The sequence below is a fragment of the Sphaeramia orbicularis genome, chromosome 24 (assembly GCF_902148855.1).
Source record: "Sphaeramia orbicularis chromosome 24, fSphaOr1.1, whole genome shotgun sequence".
NCBI lineage: Eukaryota > Metazoa > Chordata > Actinopteri > Kurtiformes > Apogonidae > Sphaeramia > Sphaeramia orbicularis.
The window spans coordinates 41461114-41475205 of record NC_043979.1 but is presented as its reverse complement, the minus strand read 5'-3'; the positions used below and the strand labels follow the sequence as shown (position 1 = coordinate 41475205).

General features: G+C 36.1%; 1 protein-coding gene across 1 annotated transcript in view; it reads left to right on the top strand.

Annotated features, from left to right (window-relative positions):
* The window catches only part of fig4a (FIG4 phosphoinositide 5-phosphatase a), a 91735-nt gene that overhangs the window by 18675 nt on the left and 58968 nt on the right, over window positions 1-14092 (top strand). Inside the window, exons 8-10 of the mRNA XM_030127869.1 lie at window positions 2482-2582; window positions 5863-6025; window positions 11449-11546. Of these exons, the coding sequence (XP_029983729.1) occupies window positions 2482-2582; window positions 5863-6025; window positions 11449-11546 (362 nt within the window). The remainder of the gene's footprint in view (window positions 1-2481; window positions 2583-5862; window positions 6026-11448; window positions 11547-14092) is intronic.

The following is a 14092-nucleotide window of genomic DNA, read 5'->3' as shown; positions in this document are numbered from 1 at the left end:
GATGTGTACTCGTGGACTTACAAATGTCAAACATACATTTTTGCCAGTCCAGAAAACCTGACAAGTATAGTGCTTTTGAAATTGAGTACAACACTGTAAATAGAGATGTGATGTTCCTGTGGATAGGACTGATCACACACTATGTGAGTGACAGTAATACAGTCTTTTGTCTGCACTCCCCCTCATATCTGAGTCGCTCACTTGTTGAACTGTTCACAGCCTTCATCTAAGCACGTGGACAACACTGTGAGCCAGTGTGTGTGATTCACCCCACAAAAACAAGTATTATGGCAATTAAGCAATGGTTATCAGGTATGTAAACACTGGCACTTGCATAATCTCGCCATCTGCTAACTGCAGAGAAAGGCGACTAAGTAAATGTTTATTCAGATGAGCTTCAGTGCTACATGGTTTTTGTTTTTGGATTGAAGACAAGTCCCGTGTTTATACATGCATGCACATATTTTTGTATGATTTCTTTTTTTTTTTTTTTTTCTCACTTTTTCCTTTCAGTGTAGTGCTACAGTTTTGCTCTTTAGACTTCACTAGACACACACTGCACACAGAAATTTGAATTGAGATTAACATGAATAATTACCTCTGTATTCTCTAGGAAACTTTTGCAGTATTGATGCATGGGTTACTGGTGCAGTGGAGCTTTGGGTTACACTAGAGCTGATTTATGATGGTAAAAGTCTGCCTTAGGTTATTTATATTAAAGATTTCAATCATTTTCCATCAACCAACCTTTACATAAATCATACTAATCATTGAAAATTAGTCAAGTTTTTGCATTTTATTAAAAAATATTTACCCTTTAATATGATTAATATGATATGATCATTTTTGATGGATTTATTTTTTCATAGTAGCTTTGGTACTTTTATTGTATAATGCAGCAAACTGATAAACTTATGCAATTAGTGCCTGTAGAGCTATCATCACTGCTCTCTCCTCTCCCACTGTGTGGGTGCTTTGAATTTGGACGATTCCAGGAAACTGTGCTCAGTGCTGCAGCTTTTGGAGAACATTAGTGGACTAGTGGGTGCTGTTGAGAGAGACTTGGCCGACAGGCTTAAAACCAAGTTGTAGGTGATGGGGATGTGTGATTTACATCGGAGGAAAGGTAGACAGAGAAGCTACAAAAAAGGCTACAACATGTACTGGAGTCAGTGTTAATTTTTACAGTTAATGGTGTTTTTTAGTCCCATATTCAGTACAATACATGTAACCCTAACCCAGCGGTTCCCAACCTTTTTTGGCTCATGACCCCAATTTAACGTCACAAATTTCTGGCGACCCCAGACATTCAAAACGGGCACTTTTTTTTTTTTTTTGGCTAAAACTAATTTGTTTTTTTTTTGTCATGTATTAATTTGCTCTACTATGTTGCAAATAAACATTAATTTTAGATAACATGTAGGCTATGTAATGTATTTTATTATGGATGGGGTCAGAAAAGCCAGGTGTAGATTATTGCACAAAGTGAGAATTTTATTTTCCTTGGTCAGGATATGTACAGTCAGTCCAGCTTGTATTTACAAGGCTGACAATTAATACTGAACAAACAATAACTCAAACTATGAATTATGAAAGAGCTGCAGCAACTTAAACCGACCACAATGAACATTTGAAAGATGACCAGTACCACAGTGCTACAGTTTCAGCTTCAGAGTTTGTCATGTCTTTTATGTACCATCATTTCCGGTCTATAAGCCGCTACTTTTTTCCACACACTGTGAACCCGCGGCTCTAAAATGGTGCGGATAATTTATGTTTTCTTGGCTAATGATCGATCTGGCTGACGAAGAAGGAAATAGAGCTGCAGCACGTAAGCTTGGCATCAATGAAGCGATGGTGAGACGTTGGAGATGGGGTGAGTGTGGCTTATAGTCCGGAAAGTACGATATTGTGATTGTCTCTCTCAACTCACCATATATTTTTTGTTAGTAATTTTTTTAGTTTTATTTTTCATCAGTTACTAGAAATTCCAGGTGACCCCATTTGAATTCCAGGTGACCTTAAGGTTGAAAAACACTGCCCTATCCCTTAAATCATTTCGATGACACTTAAAACATGAATTAATGAATGTAAAAGTTAGGCTTTGATGTAGCTGTTATTTGTTACATATAATCAGTAATCAGTACTTATTGATACTGACACAAAATTTTATGAGTTATATACTAGTATTTATAATCCCTCAGAATAAACCTTTGAAGTAATATACTTTGAGTGTACAATCAGTTTAAAGTCATTTCAACAGAAGATGAGTGATTACAAATAATCAGTATTAGTAGTGACTCTAGGGGAAAAAAAACATAAAAAAAAACCCTCTACTGACTGTGATTCTATAATACTAAGAGAAAAATAATACAAACATAAATGTGTGTGATTTGTATGAAATATCCATAAGTGTTTACAAAGAATAAACTGTCTTGTTTTGGTCGACTATGATTATTCCTCCTTTACCCACACCTGCAGAGCTTCTGATCTATGGCCGCCCAGTTCACATTACCCTCATTGCCAGGCGGTCAAGCAAATTTGCCGGGACCCGTTTCCTCAAAAGAGGAGCCAACTGTGAGGTAAAGTGAAGTGGTTGCCAGGGTAACATGGAAGAATAGATAGAGGGTTCTGGACTAAGGGCAACCAGGATGATTGAGATGACTCATGATAATCGTGGGGGGTGGTTAATTTGACCCACTACCTCTTCCTTGAGCATGATTGAGCGTGTGAGCAAGTGATGGGAGTATTTTTTTTTTTTACAATATATTTTGACAGCTGCAATCGGTGCATACAGAAAAAAAAAGTCAGGTGCTAATGATTCCTTTGTATTGCAAGCTGTTTTTCTAAAGTTTGTGTGCTTGATGCAATACCTTGTAAATTCCATTTTTTAAATCCATTTTGTGACTCTCAATTCTGAGCAGTGCTTGGCTTATATTATAGCTGCTTTGCCTGATAGTTTTTTGATGTAATTCAGTGGAAATTCCATAATTACCCTTCAGAAGGGTGTAATTGAAGTGGTCTGATGGAAAACACAAATTGTACCTCTTTCTGTGAAGTGTTCAGGCTATGGAAAATCTAATTTTTGGCCTGTCTTACATGCTGTTAGACAAGCAAAGACTGCTGTTAATATTCATTCAGATGTGACTCTACTGCTCTGTGGCCAAACACAAAAGCTTGAAAAAGTAGCTTCACTTTTCCACAGTGACATGAACCAATATCAACCTCATCTGTATTTATATTAACCTGTAAAGACCCAGTGCTTCTTCTGTGGCACTTCTCAATTGAATTTTTCAATCTATTTAATCATTCTTAATTGATTTATCACCATTTATTATAATATTAACCTTTTTTCAATATAAATCATGGATTTTTCTATATTTCATTTTCCGATCATGTAGATCAGGGGTGTCTAATCCTGGTCCTCAAGAGCTACTATCCTGCATGTTTTAGATGTTTCCCTCTTCCAGCACACCTTACAGTTGTTATCAGGCTTCTGCAGCGCTTGATGGTAGGCTTATCATTTGAATCAAGCGTGTTAGAAGAGGGATACATCTAAAACATGCAGGGTAGTAGCTCATGAGGACCAGGATTGGACACCCCTGATGTAGATGTTCATAAAAGATCAGATTAAAGTTGTGTTTTATTATATCAGAAACAGAAAACTGGAGAAAAAGTGACTTTTTCAACAAAATATAGCATATATTGAATATAAACCCAGTGTGTCCATTCACTGTCATTGATCCAACTCCATGGGTTTTACTGACGAATTAATGTTGTAGAAGATGACAATGTTTCTACATACAGTACGGATCCTCTGAACGTCCAAATGGGTCATATCTGATGACCAAGAAAAGATGACGAACTGCATTTTACATCAATTATTGTATATATTGATAGAATTAGTGGATCAACAGGTATTCAACAGTTTAGATCAGTAGATGGTTTTGGTCACCGGTGGCTGTTTGGGTCTTTATGAGTTAATCTTTTAATTTGGATTGAGAGGAAGAAGCTGCAAAAGGAAGGTGTCTATTTTCTGATAATTTTTTTTCACCCTGCCTTTGACTCCTGCAGATTTAAGATTCACAATTTATGTTTGTTTAATGAGAGGTTAAGAATAAATCATTCCAAACAATCAACATAAAAAGAGAAAATTCTCCTCTTTTCTTGAGTGGTCTCACTCAGATACTGACATAGAGCCAAACATTTGGGACTCAACTACTTCATCAAAGTTGGAACAAAAAAAAAAACACGTTAACACCCTCAGTGCGGCCCACTTACTTGATTATAACTTGACTATCAGTGGGAGTCGGCCAAATCTTGTCCATTTTCCAGCTGGAAACTTAAGCTTCTATATTTCTCCATTTGCAGCAACTGAACTCACATGAAACCAAATGCAATTTTACCTGCATCAGTTGGACACTTTGTCAAAGAGTCAATTATGTGTTAATCGGCTTTGTGCAGGCGGCGTGGTGGTGCATTTGTTAGTGCTATGTTAACCCTGTAAAGCCTGAACCATTAAATAATTGACAGAAAATTCCAGTTCTTTGAAAATGGAGCCTTTATTGGTCCTTCTGAACAACCAAAAAAGTTTTTTTTTTTCAAATATCAATTTCCATGTATGGGTTTCAGTTTTGTAGCATATTTGATACATCAGGTCTCAGTGCTCAAATATTATTCTTTTTGAACAAACAAAAAAATATAATACAAACATGTCTAACAAATCGGTAATCCCTTTTCAAAATTGGCAAAGTTCTGCCTCCTTCCTCATTAATGACAGTCTTGTAGTGTCACTGGAAAGGCCTCTGGTGATCAAATTCCTACCCCCTGGTGGATTATCTGTGTATTGCATGTATCTTATTGTATACATCAGGTTTTTCAAGAACTGATCATGTAGAGGGCTTCAAAACTCGTGTATCAAATAGGATACGTTTGGCGTTATTTAATTTGTTAGCCTAAAACGACCATAGGTGTGAATGTGAGGGTGAATGGTTGTTCGTTTTTATATGTCAGCCTTCTGATGAACTGGCGACATGTCCAGAATGTACCCAGCTTCTGCCCATTTACATCCCAACAAAGCAGTTTGATGAATGAATGAAACCCCAGTTGTACAATGACACAAGTGGTCTGACTGATTGAGGCGGTGGAAGGGTTGTTGTATTTCTCATGGACTCTGGTGGGTTTGAGAAGTCCTTCAGGATTTCTCATCTAAATGCCTCTTCCTCTGCCCCAGCCCCTCTTCATCTGACTAACCCTAACCCTAAATCAGGAGGTCATTTAGTTGACCTTCATCATCTTCCTTTGAACCACATCTAACCTGACATGCTTACAAAAAAATCCATTTTAAACTTCTATCGTCCCTTCATAACAACATGAACTCCATTGACAGATGAAGATGGCTTGATAGGAATGAAAGCAGATACTAAATGGTGTTTGATTGATTTCTCTGCCATATACACTACCAGTCAAAAGTTTGGACTCACCTGTTTTTTTTTTATTTTTTTTTATTTTCTTGACTATTTACATTGTAGATTCTCTCTGAAGGCATCAAAACTATGAATGAACACATATGGAATTATGTCATTTAAAAAAAAGTGAGACATAGCTCAAAGCATGTTTTATATTTTAGATTCTTTAAAATAGCCACACTTTGCTTTGATTACTGCTTTGCACTTTCTCGGCATTCTCTTGATGAACTTCATGAGGTAGTCACCTGAAATGTTTTCCAACAGTCTTGAAGGAGCTCCCAGTGATGCTGAGCACTTGTTGGCAATCTGTGGTCCATGTCTTGTCATTTAAATGACAAAATGAGACCAAACTTCTGACTGGTAGTGTATTCTTATGTTCTTCTTTTTCTCTTAGGGGGACGTAGCAAATGAGGTAGAGACGGAACAGATAGTCCATGATGCCTCAGTCATGTCCTTCACAGCTGGAAGTTACTCCTCGTATGTCCAGGTGCGAGGTTCCGTCCCTTTGTACTGGTCCCAGGACATTTCCACCATGATGCCAAAACCACCAATACGATGTAAGACCATCAATTTACACCCAGTATCTTACATAAACACCTTATTGTCTAATATGAGAATTCTGTTTTGGAGATGTCAGATATCAGGATTATGTTTTTTTATTTTTTTACACTTAGTTTTTATTAGTTCTTTATCATCTTGTTATACAGAACATAATAAAAAACAACAAGCAACAATCAGCAATAGAAAATTGTCCTAATCCAACGGCAAGGATAATTCAGGCTACAGTTAGGAAACTGCAATCAAGTTACACATTCAAGTTTTTAGAGCTGCAGTTCACACAACACTTCACAGGATTATGAGACAAACCACACATTAATTGTCTTAAAAAAAAAAAAATCCATTTGCCCTTATCTTCCCATGTAAAGTTCAGCTTGCAGCCTTAGCATAAATGTTAATTTCTCCATTTTGTGAATTTCTTCAACAATTTTCAACCAGTACTCCAACACCGGTGGATCAATTTGAAGCCATTTTGAGTGATTGTTTTTTTTTTTTTTTTTTTTTTTTTTTGCTGCAGCACCAAAGATTTTTAGAAGGTATATGTCATTTATAGTCAAATCATCAGGAAGATCTCCTAACAGAAGTGGTAAAGTAGGTTGCTGTAATTTAAAATCCAAAATCTGTTCTATTTTTATTCCAACATCTTTCCAAAAAGTTGTAATTTTCATACAGGACCAAAAAATGTGGGTGTGGTTTGTCTTTGTGTCCCTGCAACCCCTCCAGCATGTAGAAGCATTTAAGCTTATACAAAACTGTTGTTTTGGCATTATAAAGAACCGTACTAAATTTTTCCAACAAAATTCGCGCCAGTAGGCTGAAGAGGAGGTTGAAGTAGCAGATTCACACATATTGTCCCATTGTTCACATGATATAACAGTATTCAATTCTTTCTCCCATCTTTTTTTAATATAATCTGTTGAGTTTCCTTTGCCTTTAAACAGTCCTTGATAGAGCTTAGAAATAATAGACTTGCATTGCTTCGAGTAAGTTTGTGAGACGAGTTGAATTATCTCATTGGCCTCTGAATTACACATTTTCAGTATGTTTTTTTTTTCCAACTTTATTGAAAATATATGTGTATACAAACGTTGAGAAATTTGAACAAACATCAAGATGTCAAAAGGAAAAATCATCCAAACAAATAAATTAACATACAGATACACAGAATAAAAGACAAATAATTTTATTTATTTATTTATGTATTTCAAACATGCAAAGAAACAAAATAAAACAAAATGAAGCAAATTAAAACAAAAGCAAAACATGTAAATGAACAGACTATCTTCAAGTACGTGCTAGTTTGAATTTTGCATAGCCAAAAAGGAGTAGGAAGAAAGTATAGTATAGAAAGAAAGTAAGTATAAACTTATTTAATCCTACCCCTCAAGTGCTTTTACACTTTATCACTAATGTAATACAAGAATCAAGAATCTGTTTGAAGAGAGATATTGTCGTAATTGTAAATACCTAAAAAAAAAAATCATTTTTTTCCAAGTAAAGATTATGTTTTGACTATATTCTGGTTTGGGACGTCACCATCTTATTTGAAATGGTGAATGTGTAGAGGTTGGTAGGTCTTACCAGACTACAGTCATATTCAATTTTCCTTTGCACATAAGGAACGATGTCAAATGAAATCCCCTATCAATGGTAAGCCATACAATTGCACAACAGGTGTGCCATGCTTATTTTTACGATGCACAATGTATTCATTCTAACGGCTGTCAAGGACCATAAATAACCTTGAAGTAACAGAAGAATGTAATTGGAATATGCTACATTTAAAAAAGAGGATTTTCTTCAGACCCATCAACCACTAAGACCAAAAAAAAAAAAAAAAAAATAGTTGAAGCAAGGACACCCCCTCTTGGTTTCCGTCTTTGTATCCATTCTCCTTTCACATTAAGAACAGGATAACAAAAAAACAGGCCAGAGGGAGGTGATCAGGTCCCTGAGACTGATGACATTACAGACTGCGGGGTGTGTTTGTGAATGTGTGTGTGTGGACACAAAGACATCAATGGTTACATGTGTACAATGCCTTTTAATAAATTAGAATATTTTTTCTCCCAGTTTGCCCTTTTATTTGTCCTTGTGTGGCATTTTGCCGTATTAGACACTGAGCGTGTTCCTGTGTGTATCATCCACCTCATCTCATTCCCACTTTGATCCTTAAAGGCAGTCCTTATCTGACATTTCCAAAGTGTTGCCCGATACCTGCACCTTTAAAGATCCATCAGTTTTAATGTTCTACTTGGTCTGTACATGTAGTTTGACACCCTGCCCTTTTTTATATAAATGGTATGTTTTTCGGTTAGCTTCTGTGTTTCTCTTCATTTCCAGCATATATTTTAACAGATGAAGAAAACAAGAAATAATCAGATTACCTTTTTATCAAACTCAAATTTTGTTGTTTTTATACTGTACACATTCTTTTGTTTCTTGCAATAATGAAAAGAAGTCTAACTGTCCTTTTTTTAAAAAATGTATTTTTTTATCTTTTTTGAGCAATGTGACAGTACATACAAAGAAGTGGAATTACATTGCATACATTATTATATATTGCCTTTTATATCACCCCCCCGTGCCCAAACCAACCCCAAGTAGTAAATAGAACATTATAACAAAGCCTCTACGCAGTAGAAAACTAATTAAGTACAAGCAGTAACAAATCTGTGACATACAAAAATAATATCTGAGCCAACAGAAAATAGAAAAGTGAGAATTAGAAATGAATAAATAACAAAAAAAGACTACACATAACTTGTAGATGCATGTGCCTACTTTAAAATATTAGGCATTACGTTAACTACAAACAAAAAGTTAAGGATATTTCTTTTTTTTTTTTTTTTTGGTAATTTTTGCCATTTGTAAATAAAACTATGTCTGGTCATTAAAAAAATGTGTTTCAATTCGATTCACACACAAAAAAGTAAAAAACGCTGTGCAAGAATCCCAACTGACAAAAATAGCCCAAAAATTTTAAATATCCTTAACTTTTTGTTTGTAGTGTAGATGTATCAAATGTGAAATTAACTGGTGGACAGAATGAATTAAGACAAAGCAGTACATTTTAAAGACTCTTTGACGGTGGCATATGACGGTGGCAGCTGATTTAAACTTTGGTCCTTTAGAGGCATCACAGCGCACTTCGTAATTTCTGATGACGGAGGACTAAACACTTTGCCAAAACTTAAAGATAAATATTACTTAGGAAGGGAAGATTTTTTTTAAGATACTTTCAGATTAGAACTTTTTTTTTTGATACTCACATTTTTATTGAGGTTTTTTCACATTTTAACAGAGATACATATTCAAATTACGTATTCCATTGCAGAGTTAGAGAAATAAAACAGATTTGTAAGGTAAAAAAAAAACAAAAACAGAAGAAATAACAGTCATGGTTACTGATATCGATCATCAAAATAAGGTGCGTACATTTGAGTCTGCCAGTCCTTAAGCATCATTCACTGTCATACTGTGTCCATTTCTCCCACTTTCTCTCATTCTAAGCCGATGGGTTATTTTCTTCCTGGTGCAGACTTCACTTATGATTTCTAGCCACTGAGTTGTAGTGGGTGGTTCAACCTTTCACCAGTTCCTCGTTACTGTTTTTTTTTTTTTTTTTTTTTTTTTACATGTGACCAATAATATTTTTGGTTAAATATCTATATTTTTCTGAAACATAGTTATTTAAACTTCCAAGATACATAACTTTACATTCCCTGGGCATCGCATATCTCAAAATATCTGTTATGCACACTTTCCCAGAACAAGTTAAATTTATGACACCCCCAGAAGGTGTGGATTAGAACCTATTTTAACAGCAACATAAAAAAGTGGAAGTCATAAACACAGACTTAATTGACATCTTGATTCCTGCATATAATTCTAAAGTCACCAACAAACTAATTACAAAGATTTACTCTTGTTTACAATCAAACAAAGGAGTTTCTACACTTTATATTAAATCTAAATGGGAGAAAGAGGCCAAAATAATCATCTCAGAACAAGAGTGGTGGAACATTTGTAAAACCCAATTAGGCATGTCAAACTCAGGTCATTAGAAGGAATTTATGTGGAAAAATATGATCAGATTTTTCAATGTAAAAAGGCCTACCAAGTTATAGGAATTATCATCCCGTTATTATCCCATCTCATCATAATGGAATAATATTGTACTTCACTGACCCACGTCATTACCATTGTACTTTCAGTTTTGATACTTCCCTATCTGTACTTGTTGATGCTCTTCTTGTGTCTTTGCTTTTTCGTTTTATTGTTTGTTAAAAAATGTAAAATCGGTCAAAAAATAAAGTTTAAAAAAAAAAACCTTGACAATAACAAAATCCCCAAATTAATTCTACGTTCATGATGTCTAATTGTACCATAACTTTGACTATTGCGAGGCTGTACTGAAGTCTCCATATACAGATTCAATACAGTTTAATATTTAGTTGATCATGGTGTAGTCTGTACAGAATGACATCTATTAGACAAAAGTAGGTCAGCACATGGCTAAGGGACTTTCGTTCCAGTGTCTGTGCATACAAAGACTAGTCGTCCATAATGCAGCCAACCTCACCCTTTACCACTGCTGTCAAGACTCATTGTTATATAAGTGTATATATAAAATGTTTATGACTACCCTGAAGCAGACAAATGCCTCGGTTGTGAAGGAGATGACCTGATTTGACTCACTATCATCGTTAACGTAGCTTTCTTTAGGTACATTTTACAGGGTATCATGTCTTTATGTTGACTTATATGTCATCGCCTCTGAGGCCCAGTGCGATAGGCATGATGATGATGTTGAAATGGTGGTGGAATGAAGTGGAAAACTCTGTGCCTGAGCTGGAGTTTGTGTTACCAGTGGCGAAATATCAGAGAGTGACTGTGTGGGATGAGCCGTGGCGCAGCACGATCTGACCTATTTCCTCTAATCTACCTTTTGACTTCTTGATTGGTTCAATGTGGCAGCAGGCTGCAGGTGTGTGGGGCTCTGCATGAGTGGCAAATAGACGCATTAAACATGATTTTAAAATGAAAATGAAAATGAAAGTGGAGGCATGAACCTGGAGCCAGAAACAACTTCCAGTTTATTTTCAGGCTGTTACGCAATAAAAGCTTAAGACACTCTGATTTGTCCCATTTTTTCCTAATGAAGCAAATAACATTTCGTAGAAGTACAAAAAGGAAATTAAGCTTTTCAGTGTTCATTTTCAGCAAGCCCATAATATTCTGTTGATTAAAATCAGTACATTCTGGTGCACTGATTTATTATTTCTAAATATTAGGATGTTAAATTAAGTTAATCAAATGTATTCTGTTTTCGATTTCAAAAACAACAAGATGACAAGTAATTTATCAGATCTACCATTTGAGGAATGAAATGTCATTAGAGTTCTGACTTCTTTTTCAGTGGACCAAGCTGACCCATACGCCCATGTAGCTGCACTCCATTTTGACCAGATGCTTCAGCGATTTGGTTCACCCATTATCATCCTCAACCTGGTTAAGGTATTGTGCCAAATCTCATTAATACACAGGGTGCGATTTGTCAAAAAAAAAAAGGGGGATGATGTTTTTTACCTTTGCCAAGGAGTTTTTGTTTTCATCGGGGTTTGTTTGTCTGTCTGTTAGCAAGATAACTCAAAATGGATTATGAACAGATTTGGATGAAATTTTCAGGAAATGTTGATACTGGCACAAAGAACAAATGATTACATTTTGGTGGTGATGAGAGGGGGGGATTTTTTATTTGTTTGTCTGTCTGTTGGCAAGATAACTCAAAAAGTTATGGAAGGATTTTGATGATTTTTTTTTTTTTTTAGGAAATATTGATACTGGCACAAGGAATAAATGATGAGCAAATTATTAAATTTTGGTGGTGATGGGGGGGGGGGGGGGGGGGGGGGGACAACTGATCTGACTTGGCTTTTCATCTGGGTTTGTTTGTTTGTCTGTCAGCAAGATAACTCAAAAAGTGATGGATGGATTTGGATGAAATTTTCAGGAAATGTTGATACTGGCACAAAAAACAAATGATTACATTTTGGTGGTAATTGGGGGGTGATTTTTTGTTTATCTGTCTGTCTGTTAGCAAGATATCTCAAAAAGTTATGGACGGATTTGGATGACATTTTTAGGAAATGTTGATACTGGCACAAGGAACAAATGAATAAATTTTGGTGGTGATCGGGGGGGTGGGGGGTTGTTTGTTTGTCTGTCTGTCTATTAGCAAGATAACTCAAAAAATTAAGGAAGGATTTTGATGAAATTTTTAGGAAATGTTGATACTGGCACCAGGACCAAATGATTACATTTTGGTGGTGATAGGTGGGGGGGACTGATCTGCCTTGGTGGAGGTCTCTGCTCTCTGAGTGCTTTTCTAGTTTTTTTTTTTTTTTTTTTTTTTTTTTTTTATCATGAAAAAACAAGCATTCAACAGACTGAATTCTTTGAATGGTAGGCCCTATTACACATCAAACAGTTGGACATTCATCTTTAATGCAAGTGTTTAAGGACATGGAGACAGGTGTTATGCACCCCAAAATGTCCATGTTCCGTTTTCAACACTTCAGCCCATGCATTAAGGCAGCTGTCATGGGGACGTTCGCGTATTCGAATACTGCTGACAGCTCTATTCAGGTGGAAGATAGTGCCAGCTATGTAGGCTACAGGTGTAAGAAAACTCAGTCACAACCTGCCTGTTATTTCAACTGGTTTTTAATCATTGCCGGGGTTTTCCCACCTGAGGATGAAATTCATTCAGCAGAAGTAGGGATGTAAAAACCAGAGGGGGGGTTGATCTTTCCACCCCCCTTGACAAATTGCACCCTGTTTATACATATACATTTATTTGGGTTTCCTCACTTCTGCTGTGCCAATAATATCCAATAAAACTAACTTACTATCTGTTCAGTAAAGACACTGGGTTTTCAGAGAAGTTATGTAAGACAGACGTGTTTTTTTTACTGATTGTCTCTAAGGAGTGGATTTTTTAGTTGTGTTTGGGAAAAAAAATCACTCAACAGGGCTGATTCGGCAGGTCGAGACTGTGTAATTTGTTGCCAACTTGGATAATAATTGAAGTCACTTGTTGCTGTGGGGACCTCAGTCGCAGAAGATTCTCTTGGCAGTTGGTGATTACTGCGAGCTGAAATGTTACCTTAAATATTGATTTCCTTCGGCATTGTCCTGGAAATACACAAACAATCACTTCATTTAGGATTAGGAACAACAAACACACCGTCTATGAAAGGATTTCAAGCATTTGTCCCTTAATGTGCCAAAATGAAAGCACCAACAATCATCAACTCTAATAATCTAATTAAAATCAATGACACAAAATCATTAAATCCTAAAATGTGATTATTTTAAAGCTTTGAAACAAGAGAAAACTAGAAGCACTCGGAGAGCGCAGACCTCCGCCAAGGCTGATCAGTGGCCCCCCTGTGGGCCCCCCCACCCCCGATCACCACCAAAATTTAATCATTTCTTCCTTATCCCATTTCCAACAAACCCTGAAAATTTCATCCAAATCTGTCCATAACTTTTTGAGTTATGTTGCACACTAACGGACAGACAAACAAACAAACAAACAGACAGACAAACAAACCCTGGCAAAAACGTAACCTCCTTGGCGGAGGTAATGAGTTGGAAAAACAAACCCAGGTAAACTAAAAGTGCTGATTGTTATTTTGTTGTCTGGTTTTTCAATGTGGTCTTTCCACCCAAATCTTTTCGGTGTGATGTCAAGAGGTTCTTTAAGGAATTTCTTGAAATTAAACTTTCGCATTCACTTTATTCATACAGCACCTTTTAAAACAAACACCTCTCCATTATCTCAGTGGATTAAGGACACAGTATCTTTTCTTAAACTGGAAAAAAAAACAAATACACAACACGGGGATCTACTGACAAGTTTTTTTGGAAGTGGCATTCATTTTTGGAATTTTTGGTGATTTGAGAGTCCTCCTTGACTAGGTGTTGTTAAGATTGTTGAATATTTTGTTGAATAATGTGTGTATATGATTGAGCCAGGGTAGGGGTGGGGTGGGGGT